This window comes from Monodelphis domestica, chromosome 8, assembly GCF_027887165.1.
Source record: "Monodelphis domestica isolate mMonDom1 chromosome 8, mMonDom1.pri, whole genome shotgun sequence".
NCBI lineage: Eukaryota > Metazoa > Chordata > Mammalia > Didelphimorphia > Didelphidae > Monodelphis > Monodelphis domestica.
In genome coordinates, this window is record NC_077234.1 from 242,414,718 (window position 1) to 242,440,943 (window position 26,226).

The 26,226-nt window shown below is 36.5% G+C and overlaps 1 protein-coding gene across 4 annotated transcripts in view; it reads right to left on the reverse strand.

The window, feature by feature from the left end:
• The window catches only part of CRYBG3 (crystallin beta-gamma domain containing 3), a 159,495-nt gene that overhangs the window by 72,535 nt on the left and 60,734 nt on the right, over positions 1 to 26,226 (reverse strand). For all 4 annotated transcript variants that reach the window (XM_056806817.1, XM_056806818.1, XM_056806819.1 and 1 more), the window contains one exon: positions 21,024 to 21,448. In XM_056806817.1, the coding sequence (XP_056662795.1) occupies positions 21,024 to 21,448 (425 nt within the window). The remainder of the gene's footprint in view (positions 1 to 21,023; positions 21,449 to 26,226) is intronic.

The window sequence follows — 26,226 nt, forward strand, 5'->3', positions numbered from 1 at the left end:
CTTTAAGTACTATTTCTTGTAAAATCAACAGAATTGAAAAGTGGAGAACTTGGGAAAAGTTTCTTTACTGAGCTATCTGTATGAAGAGCTAATTCTCTGTATAAGAACTCTTGAAATTTTTTTTTTTTTTAGTTTTTATAATTATTATTTTAAAGAGATCTTTGAATGAGGGACATTGTGCCACATCTAAAACATAGTTGAAAAGTGTCGTAGTAGGGGAAGATCAGCCTCCAAGTCTAGAAAAAATTCTATATCTAAAGACCTGGGAAAAATTCATGAACAAGTTGATTCATTTGACCTAATTCCAAATAGGAAGATTCCAAATAATACAATATTCTGATTTGTTCTCTTTCCATATATAAAGCAATTATTATGTCTCTTCCTTCCTTTTCACTGTCATTTAATACCATTTGGGGCCATTATATCACCTTTTACCCAAACTACTGTTATAATCTCTTATCCAGCTTAAGTCCCTACTCCTAATTTATCCTACACATCTCTTATACACAGCCAAAATAAAATTCACACTACATCTTCTCTCTCCCTTAACCCTAACTCAAAAAAAATTTTTTTCTAAATGTCAGGCACATATGGCTAACCACAATGAGTCTCAGTCTACTTTTACAGCCTTACCTATCCTTTTCCCCTTTTGCTTCACTTAATCTACACCTTGTCTCCAGAACAAATGAGGCATTCTTTTATTTGCTCTTCTTCCTGAAGTACCTTGTCTCCCATTTCAGTTTTACCCTTACTAGACTGGCCAGCTCAAATTCTATTTCCTGTATGAATTATCAAGTCTTCAATACCAATGTCAAGCACTTAGTGTTCATATTCCTCATTTGATGCAATATACTATCATTTCCTAAAACCCACGTAACCTCCAATAAATTGCTTCACCTCAATTTGCTTTCCCAGGTCTTCAACCTTCTCCTGACCATATTTTTCCCCTTTGCTTTCTTGATTGTATAGTGAATCAATTCAACTTTACAATGTTCTCTATCATTAAATTGCTTGCCCTTTGCCCTTTTCACCATTCAAACTTTCCTAAATTCTAACCAATTCTATTATCCAATATCTCTGTTTCTACATTCATGGTACTGAATGGAGGTAGTGAGTGGAGGTAGGGGGAGGAGTCAGATGACTTTGCTGATTACAGTCATTTAGAATTTATGATAAACAGTCAATTCTCAAGAGAATTCAAAATTTCAACAGTAATATAAAAATTGCTCCAAATAACTATTAATAGGATAAATGATAATTAAAAACAACTCTTATAGCTCACACCTATCAAATGAGCAAAAATGACCCCAAAAAAGCAGCAAGGAAAATGGAAAGAACAGATGCATGAATAGTGGAATTGTGCATTAATATAGCCATTCTAGAAAGCAATTTGGAATTATTTGCACCCCCTCATCAGTAAAATGCACATACTCTTTCACTCAGCAACATTGTATTGGATTTGCACCACTATAAGTGATCAAAGAAAAGGAATCGTGTGTATAAAAATATCCATTCCAACAACTTTTGTTGTGACTAAGAACTGTAAACTCTATCAACTAGAAAATGGAGGAGCAAATGATGGCACATGAATATGCATCATAAAAAATGGCAAAGGGGCCAATTTAGAAAGAAATTTTGCCACTCCAAATTCCAAACCTAAGAAGAGACCTCAGCTCAGATAGCGATCTTATTTCTCACCCAGTTACATTATCCTCTCACTGCCTTCAACACCATGTTCTGGGAAATCCATGACTGGGATAGCGTCATCATTCTGTAAACTCATTAGCCGTTGTACTACTGCTGAGGACAAGGTGGGCTACACACTCCAACCTTCCATTTAAACAGAAACTTCCGTGAAGACATTTCATTTCTGATGATCCTGTTGCAAATACCTCTGAGCTCAATGGAACATCTCTTATAGCATTCTCACCTTGTATTCTTCTCTGGCTTTTCAACATCCTTTTGTGTTTTGCCTTCCCCCATTATATTGTAAGCTACTTGAGGGAGGCAGGGGCTATCTTTCTTTTTTCATATTTATTTCCTTAGTGCCTAGCATAATGGCTGGCACGATAATAGGTGCCTAATAAATGTTTACTGATTACTGACACTCCTACTAACTCCCCAATTTCTGAGGGCTTCAAAATTCTTCCAATTAGCCATGACGACAACATAAAACTCTTCACTCTCATTCTCTCACCCATGCCAAACACCTCATCAATTCTACCTCCACAAAATCCAGCCTTTTATTTCCATTCATAATCTACTACCATAATTCGGAGTCTTGTCACTTCTCACCTGGCCTACTACAAACAGTCTCCTCTCTCCAATCCATTCTCCACTCTATTGCCACACTGATGTTTTGGGTGCACAGTTCTTGTCATTTCACTTCCCTATTCAAGGAGTTAGTAATACCTCTAGATCTGAAGGGGGGCTTCCCTGTCTGACTCTACTACATTTTCCTGGATTGATTTTACATTTTTACCCCTTAGACACTGTCTTCCAGACTTGGTCTACTTGGTGTTTCTTATAGAACACATCCTAACTTTTGCTTTTGTGCTTCCATGTAAGCTGCCACATCGATCGTGCTAACCTCCAAGTATCTGAACCCCTGGCTCTACTCACTCCTGCCCCTCAAGCATCACCTCCTACAAGAGACTTTTCTTCACTTCCCCAGTTGTTAGCTGTCTTCCTGAAATAACTTTGTCTTCATTTTGTATATATTTTGTTTATCAATGCATGTGCTGTAATCCAGCACTATCACTCCCACCCTCCAACCCCATGAAGAATAGACATTTCTGAGAGAAGCAGCAGTTTTGACTCTGATAAACTCTTCATCAATACGCATTTATTAAGTGCCTGTTATGTGCCAAGCACTATGCGAAGTCTTTAAGGAGTTTACAATCAAATCAAAAAAATGGCCCGGATATGGGAAGGTGAAAGATAGTGAAGAATCCAGGATGACTCACAGGTTGTAAGCATGAGCGACTAGGAGGAAGTGATTGCCCTTTACAGTAAAAGGAAACTGGGAAGAGGGGAAGATTTCTAAAGAAAGATAGAGTTCGGTTTTGGACATGTTGGTTTAAGATTTCTACTAGACATTCATTTTGAGATGGAGAAAAGGCAATTGGAGATTCGAGATTAGAGGTCAGCAGAGAAATGGGAAAGGAAAAGTAGATTGAAGAATCATCACCACAGAAGTGGTCATTTAATTCATGAAAGATGATGAGATCACCAGGTGAAAAAATAGAGAGGGAGAAGGGAAGGGGGTCCAGAGCAGAATACAAGGCACATCTCCTCTAGGAAAACCAGAAGGGAGTGCTATCCTCAACAAGTGTTTTGGTTTTTTTAAAACCTAGACCTTCTGTCTCAGAATAGATGCTACATATAAATTCCAAGGCAGAAAAATAATAAGGGTTAGACAACTTGCCTAGGGTCACACAGCGAGGAAGTGTCTGAGATCATATTTGAACCCAGGACTTCCCATCTCCAGGCTCAATCTACTGAGCTACTTAGCTGCCCTTCAACAGAGTCATTCTTAATATCTGTTAAACTGAATTTTATTTGGACAAATCTCAGTCCTTCTGGACCTCAGCTTCTTATAAAATGAAGATGTTGTACCAGAAAGTCTCTTTTTATTTTAAGCTACATATTATTTTTCTTTTATGAATATATACCTGATCCCCTCAGCTATAAGCTTCTTGAATATGACAATTTGTTTACATTTATTTTCAACACTATTCCATACATTAAGAATGAAGAAAATAATTCTGATAATAATATAAAATTGAACCTCATAAAGTGTTTTGTGGTTTTTTTTAAATATGTAGTCCCCAAATATGTAGCACCAGATTGATCTTTCTCAAGTAATACTGCAAGAATAGAAGATAAAGTTTGGTTCCTCTTTAGTTTTGCTGCTCAATATCTGGAAAGAAAGCTTTCTCAAATGATAGTTCTTAATTGGCAAGAGTTTTTATACACATTTTTAAATGTCCAATTCTACAATTTAAGTGTCCAAATCTACAATTCTTTCTTTGTTCCTTTCTGACTAGCTAGTGAAAGACTTGAAGCAGCATTTTTTATATTTAACCTTCATAGCAGTGTTAAAGAGCAAGAGAACAAATGGTAGACAGCAGTACCAGATCTTGGATCCAAAGCAGTGTCTCGTCACTGTGCTTCTTAATGGTAGAAAGAAGTTGTTTAGGAACACATAGCAGTTTTTTTCCTCAAATATTAGGACATTAACTTGCGGAAGGCTTTCTATAAAGTACAGTATGTTTGCTCAATTGAACATAATCCATACTTCTCTTTGGCATGAGATGGGGATTGGAACAGTTATACTACAAAATGAAGACATGCCAAGAAGAAGGGGTTACTTAAAACTTCTGTCATGCTAACTAACTTAGAATTTAAAGAGACCACTCATCTTAAAACTTTAAAGGTAAATTTGTAGAATAAAATTAGCTTTTCTTTTTCTTTTTCCCCTAGAAAAAGTTCTGGCACAAATTCCCAACAGTGTTTCTAAATTTGTCTCACTGTCTACTTCTAGAAATTCTATTCATTTCCATTAATAAGCCGCTTTGCCATTGACACAAACAATAGGCAAGAGTTAATTTTGACAGTGTTAGGATAAGAGTGTTTTGGTCTGAGTCTAAATAAGTGAGGCCAGTCTTCTGATCGTTTAGGCTACATAGAACAAAATGAGACACCTGTAGATAATTCAACAGGTCACAAAAGATTTACTACTTCACTATCACAGAAGGATATTTAACAAGAAACACCGAGAAGACTTCTAATTAATTCAGCTAAGAAAAGCTCTTTGCTCAAGTATTGTTTTCCACATTTTTCCACATTGTTTTCCACTAACCAACTATCAGAGTACCTAAAGAAGTTTGAGGCTGTTTTTTAGCTATCAAGAGTGTGAGTCTTAAGACCCTCCTACACCAACTGAGTCTTAAGATAATCTTAATACCTTTCAAGGAATAATTGGCCTAACTTGCACTGGAGCAGGCAATAGGATACTGCTCCTATCACAAGGGATTGGAGAAGGTTAAGGAGAAAGAGTTTTGATTCTTCAGTGACTTAATCCAACAAAAACTTTGCTGCTGATTATTTGGTTAAAAAAGCTTCAGTAAAATTTTAATGATTAGTTAATTCTCAATAAACAAATGAGCTAAAGAATTTGAGATAAAAGTTTCCTATTTGGAAAGACCTTCAGGAATTGAGTAGAACAAAAGGAGCAGAACTAGGAGAACACTGTACACAGAGACTGATAAAAGTGGCACAATCGAATGTAATGCACTTTTCTTCTAGCAACAATGCAATGATCCAGGACAATTCTGAGGGATTAATGAGAAAGAACTATTCACATTCAGGGGAAGAACTGTGGGAGCAGAAATGCAGAAGAAAAACATGATTGATCACATGGCTCGATGGGGATACGACTGGGAATTTTTACTTTAAATGATCATTCTATTGCAAATATGGAAATAGGTTTTGAACAATGAAAAATATATAACTCAGAAGAATTACCTGTTGGTTCTGAGAGGGGGGGAGGGAAGAGGGGTTGGAAAGAACATGAATCATGTAATCATGGGGAAATATTCTAAATAAATTAATTTTTTTTAAAGTTTCTCATTCAAACTTGTAAGCTACTCTACAAATGACAATCTAAATTTTAATTTTTGCAGATGCAGAAACAGGTAGTAGACCTATTTTTAAAAATATTTTTAAAGTTGTTTTCAATTAATTCTAGCCAAATATTTCATATATTTTCAAAATTTATGTCTAGAGCTAAAATTAAGTGCTAGGTATTTACTAAAGAGGTGATATATAAATGATAAGTGAAACCTTTGTTTTGAAATTTGCCTCCAATGATACATCAATAAGCATGCTATGTGAAATTAATGAATAACTATGAGCTTTATATTTCTTTGGTGTTTCAAAATTTCATTGCCAAATTATGATGCATTTTCCATACCACCTGGATTTAAGCCTGAACAATTACTTTTAATAATCTACATTTAACTACTAACTTCTAAAATCTTAAAAAATTGTTATTTTCAAGTATTTTACTGCAACTATATACTAATTGTTACTCTCATTATAAAATTAAGCCAAAGGAAATATATTATGGAAAGAAAATGATCTTCTCTTGTGACGTCTGTTGTAGATACCTTATGAGGTTCATATAAATTTTACTCCATGAACTAACAGGGAATTAACTATGAAAATACAAATGTAATCTATCAAAAAGATAAAAATTTTTATGTTAATGTTATTAATAAAATTCAGGAAAGTCAGTATTGTCTGCAGTAGGAATAACTTTAAAGGACAAATTATATGGAGATCTGTTGATGTAGGGTGCAGATTTTCTTTACTGAATCACTAATCTCCAATGCCATATCTATGGAAAGCACCACAATTTAAGGAGGCTGTGATTTTCTTTTTCAAATGATAAGAAAATCTGTACAAGAAATCATAGAAATATTTCAACATCATCTAATTTTACACATAAATATGGTTAGTACAAATACAAAAATAAGGGTTAGTCTAGTAAATCTGTCCTTCTCTCTAACCTACCCCAAAGGCATTTCTCAAAGTAGTTATGAAACAAAGCTGTTTTTGAAATGAAGTAATACTTGAGAAAAAGGAGTAAAGCCTAAAAGGGGTCTGTGACAACTTTGAGAGTCCTTTTGTTACTGTATAATCTTTGGGGAAGTTAGTGGTTATTTTTTCTTGCAGCAATATGTAGAGTGTTCTAGGTGCTTTCAACAAAAAGTGTTATTCATTTTAATGAAATGGAAACAGTAATTTTCAGCATATAAAATAAATAAAAATTTAGAAATATTAGGTAGATCTCTACAAATTTATACTAAAATACTTTCTGGCACCATTATTAGAAATATGATATACATGTAATTTTTAAGTCAAATTTCATTATATTTTGTGTTCAGCAAGTATATTTTTCCTTTCTAAAGCACTAATTATAACTTTAAAACTTCAATGTGTTCAGGAACATAAACCTTTTGATGTGAAGAAATCTGGCTGTGTTTTCTAAAATTTCATGCCAAAATTTTTCCTGCACCTTATTCTAGCATTTAACTGCATTTTGCAATGATGTAATCAGTCACTATGCATGACAATACTACATCCAATTCGGTTATATCCTTAGTAGCATTAAGCTGCCTTTTTCTACCTTCAGAATTTGGTCCTTCCCTAATTAAAATAAAATATTTGATGATTTCCAGTATCAAGACACAAAACTGAAATATATGTACCTTCATGTTGCTGCTCCTCTGAATATAGCATTCTCCATGTAAATTACTCTCACCTTTAGCATGTCCTCACTTTCTCTTCCCTTTTTGTTCTACTCTGACATGTTTCTACAACCAAGAAAAGGGATGAGAAAGTGTAGTCACTAGAGTTATTGCCTGCTATATCTACTATAACTATATATACTATATATATATATAATATACATATACTATATATACTATATACTATATCTGCTATATCTACTAATACTCTTTTCTTCTGATAAGTTTAAACCAAATAAATCTCACAAAGTTTACCTTCCCTCACCCTAAGCCCACAAATAATCTATTCCTTTTTAAAAAATGCCTGAACTATGTGGCATGAATTAGGGAGGTTTCAACCATTTGCTTTCCTAAATTTTGAACACATTAAAATGAATAACATTTTAAAAATTAATTTTGGAAAAACATGGAATGATGAAGACCGAAACAAGCAGAACTAAGAAAACATTACATACAGCAACAGAAATACTGTTTGAAGAATAACATATGAAAATAAACTTTCTCCAGAGAAGACATATTGTGTGTGTGTGTCTTTTTGTCAAATGATGTTGTCTCTAACGGGGGTAGGGGAGAGAGGGAATGAGTTAACGGAGCACATTAAGGGCCTTTCTGGTAAATAGAATGCACCCCGCAAATCCACTTTATTTTTTCATAGGCTCAGCTTTCATGACACTGTTCTTACCTACTAAAATAAGACAGAATTTCATTTTCCCCCAAATCTGGAACTCGCCTTATTTATATCTCCAATAAATTTTTTAACTCATCCAAAGCAAAAGAAAATCAAGAACAAAATTCCAGATTAGGCCATTTAAAAGGCTCACAATGAGGAACTGACCATTGAAAATGTACATGCGACTCATGGATGCCAAAAGCCAGACCCCCAAACCGATCTGGCTATCATGGAGTCACAGCTCATGTATAACCAGCTAGGTGCCTCCAGTGATGGCAAACACCAGCACCTCGTATTCACGTGCCATTTTAAGGTTTACAAAGTACTTTCCTGACAACAATATTCAGAGGCTGCAGAGTTAAGAGCTCTGGCTTTGAAGTAGCAGGACCTGCGTTCAAACTTTCTAGCTCTTCCTCTTTACTCTCTGAGTAAGCCTAGGCGCACTAACCTAAATATGAGAGTCTATGACCCTCGCTGCTGCCTCTCTTGTTACTGAGAGGAGAACTAAGCCTCAGGGAGTTTAGGGGCTTGCTCCTAAGGAAGTGTTCTACATCATTTTTTTACTGCTCCCAAGTTAATCTTATAAAAATATGGCTTTCACAGTTCCATCTAATTTCTCTGCTTTCCATCCCCTTTCCCTCCATCTACCTTGTTCATTAGTATTAGAAGTCACTGCCGGCAGGAATGCACTGATAAATGAAATCTAAACCGCTTTAAAGCGCTAATGTGTATTTGGAATCATGCATCCAAATCAATATGAACTTTAGCAACATATTATTACAAACATCAGTGGGCACAGTTCTGGGCCCGAAGGCAGCAAGGCCTAAGGTTCAAGTCAGGCCTCAGAAACTTTTTAGCTACACGAAGCCTTGGTAAGTCACAACTTCAGACAACTTCTAAAACTTATCCTACGGTCGATTACTATTTGATTTCATCCTCCACACAGAGATTCCTTCACTAAGGAAAGCTCAGCTCCTTTTTTAATTGTTCTTGGAGGAGTGGGACAGACGGGCTGTGGCAGGATTGGTATTCAAGAATTTACTGTTTAAAATTAGATACAACTTCAGAGCACTTTAAATACCATTCCCTTCTAAGAAAGGAACGGTGATTGGCAAAGCAATCTGAAAACCCAGTCGTTCTAAGTGGCATCCAGGAAAAGGTCAAGTCAGAAGGGAAACTTGACAGGACTTGTGTAAGCAGAATGAATGGTATTGTTGCTTCTGATCACCCTGCAAAATTATCTAATTTATACTAAATGGATAAAACCACCTATTCAAGTGTTTTAAGGATAAGACTGGTAGGAAAATATTTTGAAGCAATTCAGTGAACACCCCAAGAGTAGTAAAAAAAAAAGTAAAAGACTGTGAAGAGTGCTTATTCTTCTGGAAAGTAAGCATCATTTTGAGGCTGCCAATGAAATTACAAATCCAAGATTACAAAATTGAATCCAGGGAAAATACTCAATTTTAATAGAAAGTCTATAAGAGAAAGAAGGAAGAACTAAAGAAAAACAAGTGAAGAATAAAGTAATAATGAAAAAGAAAACTGAATAGTAAGACTAAAATCAAGTAAATGATGCATAGAAAACTAAGGAAAAGAAATTTCAATCAAACAGTTAACCACTGACATTTCTGGAATAACGTTCTTAAAAGAACCATATTCTGTATCAAGATGGCAACTATTGGGTTTCTTTTACATTAAAAATTGAATTAAAAAGCTTCTCACTGTCTTATTTTTCCCTTTCCTCTTCAGGAAAAATAGACACCTCTCTTTGTAAGCTTGAGAAAGCTGATCCAACTGCTATTGAAATGGTCAAAAAATTCAAATTACCTTCTTCAAAGAAAATTTTTAACTCCACAATCCATTTAAATTAGCCCTTCAGCAAAAGGAGCAACTTTGCTTCCTGAACGTTTAGTCCAGATTTTTCCATGAACATTTCTTTTATTTTTTACCTTCATAGCATAAACAATATTATTCTCACCATGATGGAGAAATTTCACTAAAAGATTTAGACCTGATAAGTAAAAGAAAGAATAAGTGAAACAAAATTAATGAGAAATTTGACAGAAGCCACTATTCATTTTGTCCACTCACTCTGTACTGCTGTCAGTTACTTTGTATCTCTACATGTACAAAAGAAGAAAAATTCTTGCCTTGCCTTACTGAGTGAGCTAACTGGAATATCAGAGGTAAGGTAGATAAACAAGCTATTGCTGCTCTTCTTTTATCACCAAACTACTCATTTTGTAGAAACATACCACAGAAGAGAGAAGAGACGGGTCAAGAGTTTGTCTTACAACTTCATTCTAATGAGGACAAGCTGGAGTAGATCAGGAAGTTCTGAAAAGTCTCTAAAATGACCCAATTTGACCAATTGGGTCAAAGCAAGGAATGTGAGAACTGTGGAACAACCAAAATGACTTATAAGTGGGAAGGGAACTAACTGAGTTGTTTTGAAGTGAAAGAGATCATGTCAAGAAATCGTGATTTCCCATTCATTAGGCATTTTGGAACATGTTCCCAAAGGAGTTTTTAAATGACAGAATTCCAGCGTTGAAGGAGTCCTGGCTCATCGGGTCCAATATGTACCTAAACAGGAATGCTCCCTACAAAATAAAGAAGATAGGTAGCTCATTATACTTTTAGTATTTTTTCCGATTATTTGAGAATTTGATTATTGAGATCGTTGAGACATTTTTCTTAAATTATGTTAAAACCTTCCTCTCCACAATTTATGCCGGAATGTCTTGTTATGTAGGGCCTTTGAGGCCCAACAGTACAAGTTTGCTCCTTCATCACAGCCCTTAAATAACTTATAAATGAATTTAACTTTAAATAAGCTCCTACAACTTCAGCAACTTCTCTCGCCGTTTCCTAGTACATAAACTAGCTGCTCTCCTGGTTTCAACATTTCTGGGAGGCAGTCAAAATGGAGGCCTAGAAGCGGCTGAAGTTCAGAACTGTGCATGCTCCCAGGGGCCTGAAAATCAAACCTAACCACAAGCCAGAGCCAAGGAACCCTCCTGCGGGACTCAATGCAAAAGGTACGTCCCCCAAAAGCCGGAATCCAAGAACACTCGGGCTTAAGGGGGAGGCAGAAGGAAGGTCCCAGGACCCCTCCCCCCTCCCACTGAGAGCGCTGAGCCTCCAGAGGCAGCAGGAACCACTGCGCAGGCAAAGGTGCTGGTCTGAAAGGCATACCTTGCAGGCAGGGCTGTGAGAAGCTCAGTGTCAAACATAGTCGCAGGGAAGGAGCTGGAGAGGGAGCATGGAGCTGGCAGCCTGGCCAGAGCTGTGGAGATTCTCCATATTGCTCCAGCATTCCAGGAGGTTTTGGCCTCAGAGCAGACCCAGCCCAACCGAGGTGAACTTAATACCCTCAAAAGTCTTCAGAAATCAGGGAAGGAGGGGGCAGCTGGGTGGCTCAGTGGATTGAGAGTCAGACCTAGAGACGGGAGGTCCTAGGTTCAAACCTGGCCTCAGACACTTCCCAGCTGTGTGACCCTGGGCAAGTCACTTGACCACCATTGCCTAGCCCTTACCACTCTTCTGCCTTGGAGCCAATACACAGTATTGACTCCAAGACGGAAGGTAAGGGTTTAAAAAAAAAAAAAGAAATCAGGGAAGGCCAGGCTCCAACACCCCTCCCCCACAGACTGCTGGACTTTAATCCAATCAAAAGCCTCCAGAGGACAGGGAATCTCAAAGCCCCAACAACCCTTCCCCAGAGACTGCACCGAGTGATCTTTGGTCAAAGCTCCAAGAGGGGAGACTGACAGAAGCCCCCAAAACCAAAAAATGAGAGGAGCAAGAGCACAGACAAATACGGGAAGTAAAGAATGGGTAAATATGAACAAACAACAGAAAAAGAAGAAAGAAATTACAATAGACAGCTTCTATTCATCAAACAGAACAGAGGGAGAGGGATTAGCAACCAATAAATCAGAAATCCCAGTGAATTGGATACAGGCTTTGCAAGGACTCAAAATACAATTCAAAACACAATTAAGAGAGACTGAAGACAATTTGGAAAATAACTTAAAAACTAAGAGAAGTCATCTGGAAACAGAGGCACTTGAACTAAAATGAGAAAATAGTGTCTTGAAAGCCAAAATCAACCAGCTGGAAAACGAGGCAAAGGAGATGAAAGACGAGATAAAGAAGATGAAAGATGACCTCCAAAGAAAATCAGACCAAAAGGAAAAGAATGACCAAAAAGCCAGGGATAAAATCCAGTCTTTAAGTACCAGAATACAACTAAAATTAAGTGACCTCACAAGGCAGCAGGACACTATAAAACAAAACCAAAAGAATGAAAAAATTGAGGAAAATATGAAGCATCTCATTCACAAAACAGAGGATTTAGAAAATCATTCAAGGAGAGACAATTTAAGACTCATTGGTCTACCAGAAGACCATGACAAAAGAAAAAGGCTGGACATCATAATACAGGAAATTATTCGAGAAAACTGCTCCGATATTCTAGAACAAGAGGAAAAGTGGAGACTGAACGAATCCACAGATCACCTCCTGTATTTAATCTCCAACTGACAACACCCAGGAATATTATAGCCAGATTCAAGAACTATCAGACCAAAGAAAAGATATTACAAGCTGCCAAGAAGCAATCATTCAGATACCACAGATCCACAGTGAGGATAACGCAGGATCTGGCTGCATCCACACGGAAGGATCGAAAGTCATGGAATATGATATTCTGGAAAGCAAGGGAACAAGCTCTACAGCCAAGAATCAACGACCCAGCAAAACTGACTATAAGAATTCCAACAATTTATAAAGAAAAGACCAGACCTGAACAGAAAATTTGATGCCCAAACACAGAAGTCAAGAAAATCATCAAAGGGTAATTTTAAAAAGAGGGAAAAAAGAAAAATGAAACAAAACAAACAAAAAAAGAACAAACCCCTTTTTTTTAAGAGACTCAATAAGTTAAAATGTTATATATCCCTATAAGAAAAGAGGTCATTGGTAACTCTTAAAAACTATTGTTATCACCTGGGCAGCTAGAATAATTACATATAGAGGGAGTGACAAACTGTATAGGATGAAAGGACAAGAGATAAATAGGTATATAGATATATGCATGCATAAATACATATATATGTGTATATATATATATACACAAAAATAAAGCTAAAAAAGAGGTTAATACTAAAAGAAATGGGAAAAGAAGAAATGGGGGTAAATTTATATGTATGTCACAAAGAAGCTCATGGCGGGAGGGGGGAGAACATCAATACACTAGAAGGATAAAGAGGTTGGAGATAGGAAATACTCAACTCTCACATGCATTGAAATTGACCCCAAGAGGGAAGAACAATTGAATCCATTGGGGTAGAGAATAGATTTGCGCCCTATAGGGGAATAAAAGGGTAACAACTAGACTGGTGCGGAGGGAAGTGGTACAAGGGAGGGAAAGGGTGGGGAGGTAGTTTTAAAAAGACTTCAGGGAAAATAAGGGGGGGAATAAGAAAGGAGGGGGTAAAAAGGGAAGTAAAATAAGGGTGGGAACTAGGGGGACTGATTAAAAACAAACATTGATGTAGAAGGAAATAGTGAAAGAAGAAAAGGCAGTTCCAGGAGTAGAAATCAAAATGCTGGGAAATACACAGCTGGTAATCATCACTCTGAATGTGAATGGAATGAACTCACCCATAAAATGCAAGCAAATAGCAGAGTGGCTTAGAATCCAAAACCCTACTATATGCTATCTACAAGAAACACACTTATAAGTAAGGTAGATACGCATAGGGTGAAAGTAAGAGGATGGAGCCAAATCTATTGGGCATCAACTGATAAAAAGAAGGCAGGGGTCCCAATCATGATATCTGACAAAGCCAAAACAAAAATAGATCTAGTTAAAAGAGATAGGTAAGGTAATTACATACAGATAAAAGGCAGTATAGACAATGAGGAAATATCCGTACTCAACATGTAGGCATCAAATGGCATAGCATTCAGATTTCTAAAGGAGAAACTAGTGGAGCTCAAGGATGAAATGGAGAGAAAAACCATACTAGTGGGAGACCTGAACCTTCCTCTATCCCAACTAGATAAATCAAAGCAAAAAATAAATAAGAAAGAGGTAAGAGAAGTGAATGAAATCTTAGAAAAATTAGAATTAATAGATATGTGGAGAAAAATAAGTAGGGACAAAAAGGAATACACCTTCTTTTCAGCAACACATGATACAATCACAAAAACTGACTATGTATTAGGGCATAGAAATATTGCAAATAAGTGCAAAAGAGCAGAAATAATAAATGCAACCTTCTCAGATCATAATGAAATGAAAATAATAATTAGTAAGGGGATATGGAGAGGTAAATAAAAAATTAATTGGAAATTAAACAATACGATTTTCCAAAACCTGTTAGTTAAAGATCAAATCATAGAAACAATAACTTCATTGAAGAAAATGACAATGATGAGCCATCCTTTCAAAAAGTATGGGATGCAGCCAAAGCAGTACTCAGGGGGAAATTTATATCCTTGAGTTCATATATTAACAAATTAAGAAGGGTATAGGTCAATGAATTGGGCATGCAAATAAAAAAACTAAAAAGTGAACAAATTAAAAATCCTCAGATGAAGACTAAATTAGAGATCCTAAAAATCAAAGGAGAAATTAATAAAATTGAAAGTCAAAGAACTATTAATTTAATAAATAAAACTAGAAGCTGGTACTTTGAAAAAACAAATAGAATTGATAAAGTACTGGTCAGTCTAATTAAAAAAAGTTAAGAAGAAAACCAAATTGACAGAATCCAAGATGAAAAGGGAGACCTCACCTCTAATGAAGAGGAAATTAAGGCAATCATTAAAAATTATTATGCCCAATTATATGGCAACAAATATGGCAATCTAGGTTATATGGATGAATATTTACAAAAATATAAATTGCCTAGACCAACAGAGGAAGAAATAAATTACCTAAACAACCCCATATCAGAAAAAGAAATTGAACAAGACATCAAAGAACTCCCTAAGAAAAAATCCCCAGGTCCTGATGGATTCACAAATGAATTCTATCAAACATTCAAAGAACAACTAATCCCAATATTATACAAAATATTTGACAATAAGCGAAGAAGTTCTACCAAATTCATTTTACGACACAAACATGGTACTGATCCCAAAGCTAGGCAGGTAAAAAACAGAGAAAGAAAACTATAGAACAATCTCCCTAATGAATATAGATGAAAAAATCTTAAATAGGATACTAGCAAAAAGACTCCAGCAAGTCATCACAAGGGTTATTCACTATGACCAGGTAGGGTTCATACCAGAAATGCAAGGATGGTTCAATATTAGGAAAACCATCTGCATAATTCACCATATTCTGGATGCAGAAAAAGCCTTTGATAAAATATAACACTCATTCCTATTGAAAACACTAGAAAGCATAGGAATAGAAGGGCCTTTCCTAAAAATAATAAACAGTATATATCTAAAACCATCAGCAAACATCATTTGCAATGGGGAAAAATTAGAAGCATTCCCAATAAGATCAAGAGTGAAACACGGATGCCCATTATCACCTCTATTATTTAACATTGTACTAGAAATGCTAGCAATGGCAATTAGAGAAAAGAAAGAAATTGAAGGTATTAAAATTGGCAATGAGGAGAGACCAAGCTATCACTCTTTGCAGATGATATGATGGTCTATTTAAAGAATCCTAGAGAATCAGCCAAAAATCTATTTGAAATAATTAACAACTTTAGCAAAGTCGCAGGATACAAAATAAACCCACATAAGTCATCAGCATTTCTATATACCTCCAACACATCTCAGCAGCAAGAATTAGAAATAGAAATTCCATTTAAAATCACCCTAGACAATATAAAATACTTAGGAATCTATCTGCCAAGACAAACACAGGAACTATATGAACACAACTACAAAACACCCTCCACACAATTAAAACTAGATCTAAACAACTGGAAAAACATGGATTGCTCATGGGTGGGACAAGCTAACATAATAAAAATGACAATCCTACCCAAATTAATTTACTCGGTTAGTGCCATACACATTGAACTACAAAAAACTTTTTTACTGAATTAGAAAAAATATAACAAAGTTCATTTGGAAGGACAAAGGATCAAGGATATCCAGGAAAATAATGGGAAAAAAATGCACAGGAAAGAGCACCTACAGTCCCAGATCTCAAACTATACTATAAAGCAGTGGTTATCAAAACAATTTGGTAGTGGCTAAGAGACAGAAAGGAAGATAAGTGGAATAGACTTGGGGTAAATGACCTCAGCAAGACAGTCTATGATAAGCCCAAAGATCCCAGTTTTGGGGACCAAAACCCACTATTTGATAAAAACTGCTGGAAAATTGGGAGAAAGTATTGGAGAGATTAGGTTTGGATCAACACCTCATACCCTACATCAGGAAAAACTCAGAATGGGTGAATGACCTCAATATAAAGAAGGAAACTATAAGTAAATTAGGTGAACACAGAATAGTATACTTGTTAGAGCTTTGGGAAAGACTTTAAAACCAAGCAAGAGCTAGAAAAAAATCACAAAATGTAAAATCAATAATTTTGATTACATCAAATTAAAAAAAGTTTTGTACAAACAAAACTAGTGCATCCAAAATTAGAAGGGAAGTGGCAAATTGGGAAACAATCTTCAGAACAAAAACATCTGACAAAGGTCTAATTACTCAAATTTATAAAGGGCAAAATCAAGTATACAAAAGTAGTCATTCTCCAATTGATAAATGGGCAAGGGACATGGATAGGCAATTTTCAGTAAAAGAAATCAAAACTATTAATAAGCACATGAAAAAGTGCCCTAAAGCTCTTATAATCAGATAAATGCAAATCAAAACAACTCTGAGGTATCACCTCACACCTAGCAGATTGGCTAACATGACAGCAAGGAAAGTAATGAATGCTGGAGGGTGGTGTGGTAAAGTCGGGACACTAATTCATTTGCTGGTGTAGTTGTGAATTGATCCAAGCATTCTGGAGGGCAATTTGGAACTATGCCCAAAGGGCAATAAAAGACTGTCTGCCCTTTGACCCAGCCATAGCACTGCTGGGTTTGTACCCCAAAGAGATAATAAGGAAAAAGACTTGTACAGGAATATTCATAGCTGCGCTCTTTGTGGTGGCAAAAACTTGGAAAATGAGGGGATGCCCTTCAATTGGGGAATCGCTGAACAAATTGTGGTATATGTTGGTGATGGAATACTATTGTGCTAAAAGGAATAATAAAGTGAAGGAATTCCATGGAGACTGGAACAACCTCCAGGAAGTGATGCAGAGTGAGAGGAGCAGAACCAGGAAAATATCATACACAGAGAGTGATACACTGTGGTAAACTGAATGTAATGGACTTCTCCATTAGTGGCAATGCAGTGATCCTGAAGAACTTGGAGGGATCTAAAAGAAAGAACACTATCCACATTCAGAGGAAAAACTGTGAGAGTAGAAACACAGAAGAAAAACAACTGCTTAAATACATGGGTTGAGGGGAAATGGCTGAGGAGAGACTCTAAATGAACATCCTAGTGCAAACACCAACATGGAAATGGGTTCTGAGGAAGGACACAAGTAATAAGCAATGAAATTGCCCGTCAGCTACAGGAAGGGTAGGTGGAGGGGAGGGAGGGAAATAATGTGATTATTGTAACCAAGAAAGAATGTTCTAAATTTACTAAATAAATTAATTCAAATGGGAAAAAAATTTAAAAAAATTTCTGTTGCTGGCTACTATCATTTACCCATTGTTTCGGTCTGAAATGTTGGTAGTAACTGTTAAGTCTCCTTTTCCTTCACTTATATCTAATCAGTTACCAAATCCTCTCAATTCTAGGCAACTTTCTCAGACATAAGTTGCATGGAAGGGGTCAAGTTATACTAGTAAGAGGGAGTTTTCTAACCTGGATTTCCCTATGTCAATGAAGCCATAAATATAATCTTATTCTCTTCTTTATTCCAATAGCCATTAACGAAATATCCACTACCAGGTCTTTTTTCCAAACTTCCATCCCTTCATTCAGTTTATGGTGACATAAATTATAGGACTCGGAATTACATTTCTCAAAAATCACTTACCTACTTCTTCACTTAGCATGTAAATTCCTTTACAATATGGCACAACTGTACCTTTTCGGACTTCTCTAAGTATTTGCTCCTGGTACAGTTCCCTCTAACTAACTCATTTATCCTTGCCCACTGAATATATCCTGCCCTTTCCCATTTCCATGTCTCTATGCTGCTCATCTTGTTTTCTGGTGAATTCCTACACGTCTCTTAAAACTCAACACAAAAACACCCCCTTCCTTCTACCACAATTGCTCTTTTCAAAGTTACCAATCTTGAGGCTGTTAAGATACCGCTGGCTCCTATTCTCCTCCTGCCTAGGTGACCACTCCTTCTCAGTCGGTTTCCTTTGCTAGATCCTTCTCTAGATCATGCCCTCTAACATACATGCGTGTGTCTATGGGTTCTAGTGTGGGCCCTCTCTTCTCCCTCTCTCCTTCACTTGGTGATCTCATCTCCCACAGATTTACCTGCCATCTTTCTGTTGACAACTGTCACATCTTCCTGTCCTATCTCAACCTCTCTGCTGACCTCCAGTCTTGCATTTACAGATGCCTTTCAGATATCTCAAAATGGATGTCCAGTAGGCATCTTTTTTAGATTTTCCTTTTTTTAAACCCTTTTACCCCTTCTGCCTTAGAATCAATACTATGTATTGATTTCAACCAGTGGTAAAGGCTAATCAATGGGAGTGACTAGTCCAGAGTCAGTTAGGAAGTATCTGAGGGCACATTTGAACCTAGGACCTCTCGTCTCTAGGCCTGGCTCTCAATTCCCTGAGCCATCTAGTAGCCCTGCCCAGTAGACAGATTAAAACTTAGTATGTCCAAAAGGAAACATCTCTTTCCTCCTAAACACTTCCCCCCACTCCTTCTTCTCCCCAGTCCCTCAGCCTCGCCTCCTAAGGGTCATCTCAGACCTCTCACTCTTTTACCGGCCAGAGCCACACAGCCCATCTGTTGCCAACACCTGTTTGACATCTACTGAATACCGTCCCTTCTCTCCTCTGACACTGCCATCATTTTGCTGCAAGCTCTCAATCCCCGTCATGCCTAGACCTTTGCAAAAGCCAGCTATAGGTTCTGCCTGCCTCAAGTGTGTCTCTACTCCAATCCATCCTCCATTCAACCACTAACATGATTTTCCTTAAGCTCAAGTCCAATCGTGTCTACCACCCCCTATGAAACAAACACTATTATGCCACCTGACCCAGCTCAGGCGATTCTGAGAGAGCCATGCGAATGTAGATGGCAAAACCTGAAAACCCCCCCATGAAGCAAAGCTCTGGGAAACACAAGCTCTCAGAAAAACTGAGAAAAACTCTTCTCCACCACTCCCTCCGGAACCGAATGTTCCTACAAAATCACTGATGTATGTATTTCCTTGGGAATCTAAGCTAGGTTGTTACAGGTTGATTTATGATCTACAGAAATCACTTTGTAGATTCAATGAGGTAAATTAGATTACACTGTACCACTTTATCAATTATTTACCTTCATTGTGTAAGTAGAAATTTATGCAAAATCCCCAGCTTGCTTTCTCCCCATATAAAAGTAGATGTAACTTTCAATAAAGTGCTTTTGGTTGCTATCAGTGCTTCTAGCCCACCTAAACCCCAATTGTGTCTGTGTCATTTTCCTTGTCACCTTTTGGGGACCCTAACTGATTCTGTCAAGCCGGCACTTGCTAGACTTGACAGGTTGATGCTTCAACTCTTAATCAACTATCACCAGTTAAAGATGTCTTGGGACATTCAAGGGAAGGGATGAAGAATGAGCTCCTAAAAATCTATTATGTCACCTGACCCAGCTCAAGTGATTCTGAGAGAGCCATGGAGATCTAGATCACTTTATCAGTTATGATACATACCTGATATAATCAAATAAACTCATATTCTTACCCCAAAATCAATCTCTCAGATAATTTTATTTAATCATTAATTCCTCTATCCCTGATTCAGGTGAAAGTCATCTTTTTATCTTCCAATTTCTCAAAACACAGTTTCCTGGTTTTCCTTTGACTTATCATATTCTACCATTTATTACATTTATGTACATTTTTCATCTTCCGCCCCCTTCCCCTTTACTACCATAAATAAAGTTCTTTGAGGGTAGTTGATTATAATTTTTCATCATTTTATCTCATAAATTGAATAAACATTTTAATCAATAGTCAATGTTTCAGTCACAAAGTAAATTCTATTCAGCTTACATGAGCTATTAGTATTAGTAGTAGCAACAATAATAATAGTTATAATGAGTTACTTTAGAACTTTCTTTTTCATTGGGTAAGAGTCTAGTTGATAAAAGCTGAGAAATCAAGGCTGGTGTCTAGAGATTTTAGCCTGCTAACAATCTGCTAACAATAAATGCAATCTCCTGCAATCCACTATTCCCTTCTACATGAATCTAATAAGTGAATAAGCAAAATTTTAGAACTATTTTCTTAAAAGACATCTATTTATCTACAAGAGAAATAGACAAAGTAGCAAATATTTTCAAAATCAAGAAATCTAGAATATACCTTTTCTTACTGAAATTGTAATACCAAATACAAATGAAGACTGTCCAAAGGAATATATATATATATATATATATATATATATATATATAAATGTAAAAGGATCTCTTGTGTCTGCCTGTACAGTACACAAAGCCATGGAGTGTTCTTAAGACATCAAGTCTGTCCTCCCTCCTTTTCCAAATAAAAAAGCTAAATCCTGAAAAGCTAAATGCCTTTTTGGCCTTTATTAAAATAACTAAATCATAGGCAAGGCAAGAAGTAGAATTCTAGCTCCTAATTACTTGTCAGTTTTTCTTTCGTTCTCCCTTTCTAAATAGATTTATATTTATCTTCAATTATAAACATTCATGAAACAATGCAGTATGCTTACTTATTAGTCCATTCACACTTGAACATTCTTGGTTAAATGATGTCTGGAACTTACTTTAGCAATTCATTGCTTTCTTGTTCACTATCTTCTTTTATATCTTCTGAAATAACATCTGACATATCAGTTGAAGTGGGCAGGCCTTTTTTTTCAATTGTTGGATTTAGCTCTTCCAGAGGAGGACTGTAGCGTATATCATTTTCCTTTTTAAACTTTTCTTTATGAAGTACAATGAGATTTTGTGAATCCTTTTCAGTTTTGTCATGTTCACTTTTGAGGGGTAGTTGCTGGAGGGATTTTGCTGAGATATTAAATAAGTTACCAAGGAATTGGAGAAAGCCTTCTTTGGGCTGTTTATCAATGTCTAGAGTCTTAGAATCTGAGGGTAAACTGGTAAAGTCATCTAGTTTTTTTGTGTCTTCTTCTGGTGAAAGATTAGCTGGTTTCTCAGAATGGCTCCTACTGTCCTCACTTTGGGAAATCTTTAAAAACAAAATAAATAAGAGATGGTAAATAAAAATCAATTTAAATATCTACATGGAAATATATACTTATATATACAGAGATTAATCATATTAATCACAGTTACCAGGTTTCACAAATTAAGTGTTGGCATATAACTATAATAAATCTCAAAGAAACATATGAAATATTCAAAAGCCAGTTACAATAAAAATAAATAACAATTTAATTACAATCCCATTTGATACATGTGTCTGGGGATAGCCTTTACTCTATGAGTGTTATAGTAATGTCTCATGTTACAAGGGAATCACTTTAAAAGACTGATATATATTAATTTAAGGTCGCCAAGGAATCAGCTATGTAATTCCTAAATGAAAAACTCAAGTCAGCCGTCAGCCCTTTTGGAGTTTAATTACAATAGGAGCAAGAAAGGAATTAGAGATATATAGAGAGAGAGAAAGGGGAGAGAAGGGAATAGGGCTTAAATACCCCCTCTGTTTAGGCTGGGCCAAAAGGCCCAAGCCCTTAGATAGCTGGGGCAAAGAAAAGAGATCAGTCCCTTTCACTCACGTGTCCAAAATGGAGAAACAGTCTCAGAGGCCCCCACTTTCAGCTTCCTTCAGAGCAAGCTTCCTCAGAGCCCAGGAACCACCGACCAAAAACTCCACCCCCCTTCAGTCTCCAGACCCTCCTATCTTTCAGGACACCATCCAAGTTGCCTCCCCTCAGTCCTCACATCTACCAATCACTCTTCATCAATTTCCCTGTCAATGGAGGCTCTCGCTTAACCCAGGACCGCCCAGAGGTTTCTGGCTTTTTGCACATGTCTGTTGAAGGTCATATTTTCCAATGATTAAATCTATACTCCTTTGCTACAGCCCTTTCTAAATCCTGTTAACTTGAGTATGGTAGAGATTGGAATAATTAAATTTTGATCTAGGCTGCAGCCCTTACTCAATCCTATTAGGACTGAATAGGGTGGAGTATCTCCATTGTATCAATTCTAAAATCAATCAAGACTCAAAGAAATTCCTGTTCTATGCTTAAGCATAGGTCAAAGTCCTTTCCATTGTTCAGCAAAAGGTTTTCTGTCCTAAAGTAATCTTAAGAAGGGAAGAGAAGGAACCTCCCATGCCAATGGAGTTCCCATTCCAATAGACTATCAGTAAGAAATTTTCCAAGTATGAAATATCCCAATGGTGAAATTTCCAACATTTATAAGTCTAAGGAAATTTGAGGTTTACAATCCCCCCTGATGATCATTGGGAGACTAGTCTCCCCATTGATCATTTAACATAATCATTTTGTAGTTCTAAATTCACTTCTAACTAAAGAAATATTCAATTTTCTAGGAGAAATTAGAATAGTGAGAGAGGAAATAGAAAAGAAAAGAAAGCAAAACCAATGTTTGCTAGGCGCATTGACAGAAAGCCAAATTAGGGGCAGTCCCTTTTGGCATAAATGTTACAATAAATGTTCAATCAAAAGTTCAGTCCAATCAATCACATCCAAAGTTCATTCTTGATCTTCTTGATGAAGTGTAGGTTTTTGGCATCTTTCTGCAACAGTTCATTCTCTGGATATAAAAGTTTCAAGCTTCTTTCTTGAAGATCTTTTCTTGAACAAAATCAAAATCTTTGAATTTTTTATAAAAGTAAAATCTTAAACAAAAGTCTTGGATTTTTATAAAAATAAAATCTCAAACAAAAAAAAATTCAAAAATTCTTAGATTTTAAATTAAAATACAATCCCCCCTGAAGTGAGTATTAAAAAAAAAATATCAAGTTTAGCTCAGAATGCAGTGTTCAGTTATGGGGTTGTATGTGTCAATTATCAAAAGAATAGAAAAAATAATCAAAAACATAAGAAAAACTCAAAATAGACCTTGTATAGGTCCAGTTTAAAGTAATTTCTATCCCACAAGTATGTAGGACAGAATGCAGTAATATTTCACTTAGCCATTTGTAGCCAAGACTACAGGAAGTTGCCATAATATAAGAAGAAAAGAATTAGAATTCTATTTTGATGGGGAAATGTCATTCCCTTGTCTGATTTTTTTTCCTTCAGAGATATAGGGAGCCAGCATGATAGTCAAGCTTTGTACTTGTTTGAGTACTTCGAAAGGAGTGTAGATACAAGGAAGTCCTACGACTTAAACATAAGTTAAGCGTCGCAACCTTGAGTCTCACTTTAATATTTCATGTGTGCTCTATTGGCACTATTCAGGTTTAGTCTGTGCTCCTTGTTTTTATCCCTTTTCCTGGAATCAGACACAAACATTAATCACAGTCCTATAATATTTTATCAATAAATGGCAGGTTCCCATAGTTTAAAGCTTTTAGGCATATATTGATATTATAGCAAGAGTATATATATTAACTTGTATTACTGCAGGGAAAAAAATAATATTAATATTAATTATGTGTACCTTCAGTACAAAAAATGAGAAAAAAATCAAATATTCTGATCAAAAAATAAAAAGAAATAAGAAAAAATAAGGGAAAAAAATCAGTAATTCAATATATTCTTGAAAAAAAAACATCCATTTGTCTATGGATTATTATCTCCAATTCATATGATAAGATAGAGTCACAATTCATATGATAGGATAGAGTCAATCAGTCTCAGCAGAAGATGCTTTCTTCACATGTGAGCAGTGAATCCAAGAGTCTCTTTCTCCAATCTTTATAGATGTTGGAGTAGTTAATAATATTTGGAATGGTCCTTCCCATGAAGGTTCAGTTGCTCCAGTTTGCTTGAAATTCTTGATATAAACTTTATCTCCTGGGTTCAGGTCATGCAGAGAAAAGTCTAATGGTCCAGCTTGTACTGCAGCTCCGGATTCATGAAGTTCACGTAGTTTGTGCTGTAACTCCTGTATATAGGAAGCAATAGTAATATCTCCCCCTAATAGCGATGTATAAGCCGGGGAGAAAGGCTTAGCCTGTATAGGCGGATGTCCAAAAAGCATCTCAAATGGTGAAATATGTAAGTCTCCTCTAGGCCTGCTTCTAAGATAAAATAGGGCCAGAGGAAGAATTTCAGGCCATTTTAAATGGGTCTCAGTGCATAATTTGCCAATCATAGTCTTAAGTTCTTTATTCATCCTCTCCACTTGGCCTGAGCTCTGGGGGTGATATGGAACATGGAATTTTGGAGTTATCCCCAAGCAAGAATATATTTGATTTAAGACAGAATCGGTAAAATGACTCCCTCTATCGGAGTCAATACGTGCTGGTAGGCCAAAACGAGGAATAATTTCTTTTAAAAGTATCTTTGCAACAAAATCTGCTGTGGCTCGGGTCGTAGGAAATGCTTCCGGCCATCTGGTTAGTTGATCTACAATTACTAGACAAAATTTATAACGTCCAGCCTTTGGCATTGTTATGAAATCTATCTGTAGGTGTTCAAAAGGTGTGTAAGCCAGAGGACGTCCCCCAAAGGCTTTTCCACGATATGCATGTTGGTTATATGCCTGGCAAATAGGGCAGGCTGAACATACTTTAGAGGCTACAGTAGTTATACCAGGGGCTATCCATACTCTCTTGACAGAGTCCACGATGCCCTGGGTGCCAAAATGACCATTTTTATGAATAGATTGGCAAATTTGGTTATAGAAACTTCTAGGGAGCAGGGGTTTTCCTTCAGGTGACACCCATACTCCATTAATTTGTTTTGCTTTAAATTTTTGTTTCCATTTTTCCACTTCCTTTTCATTATAGGAGAGTGATAAATTTAAATTATCAGTGGTTGTTAATGTTAAAATTAATCCAGGTCCTTCTATGGCTGCTAGTTTTGCAGCGGCATCTGCTCGGTCATTTCCTCTAGAGACAGGGTCAGAGCCACCTGTATGGGCAGAGCAATGAACTACAGCTAGGGCTTTAGGCAGTTTGAGAGCAGAAAGAACTTCATTAATAATTTCTGCATTAGCTATGGATTTTCCAGCTGAGGTTAAAAATCCTCTTTGGAGCCATAGCATCCCGACTGAGTGACAAATGCCGAAAGCATATCTAGAATCTGTATAAATTGTTGCCTTTTTATCCTTGGCAATTATACAAGCTTGTTTTAGAGCTATGAGTTCTGCTCCTTGAGCGCTAATGTTAGAAGGTAGTGAAGCTGACCATTCAGTGGCAAATTCTGAGACTACGGCAGCTCCAGTGTAACGTATGCCATCCCTCATAAAAGAGGAACCATCGGTAAATAAAATCAGATCTGCATTTTCTAAGGGAGTGTCCAAGAGATTATCTCGAGGCTTTTCTGCCATGGACACTAATGTTTCACAGTTATGTAGTGGTTCTCCTGAAGTGGGTAAATCTGGAAGCAAGGTGGCAGGGTTAAGAGTTGAACAGCGTTTCAAGGTAATATTTTCACTATTTAATAAGGTTATTTCATACCTTGTAATTCTCTGATCCGAGAATGCCTGTGTTCTATGTTTTACCAATAATGCTTCAATCTCATGTGGGCACATTATTGTTAATGGACATCCCAATACTAAATCAACGGTTTTTGTTACTAGTAAGGCTGTAGCAGCTACTCCTCTAAGGCATGGTGGTGCTCCTGCTGCTACTGGGTCTAGTTGGGCAGAATAATAAGCAATTGGGCGCTGAGAAGGTCCCAAAGTCTGAGATAACACACCAGAGGCTACTCCTCTTCGCTCATGCACATATAAAGTAAATGGCTTGTTGTAATCTGGGATGCCTAGAGCAGGGGCAGACATGATAGCCTTTTTCAGATCTGTTAGAGCTGACAAGTGTTCAGGCTCTAATTTGAGGGGTTCAGGAACTGAATCCTTTGT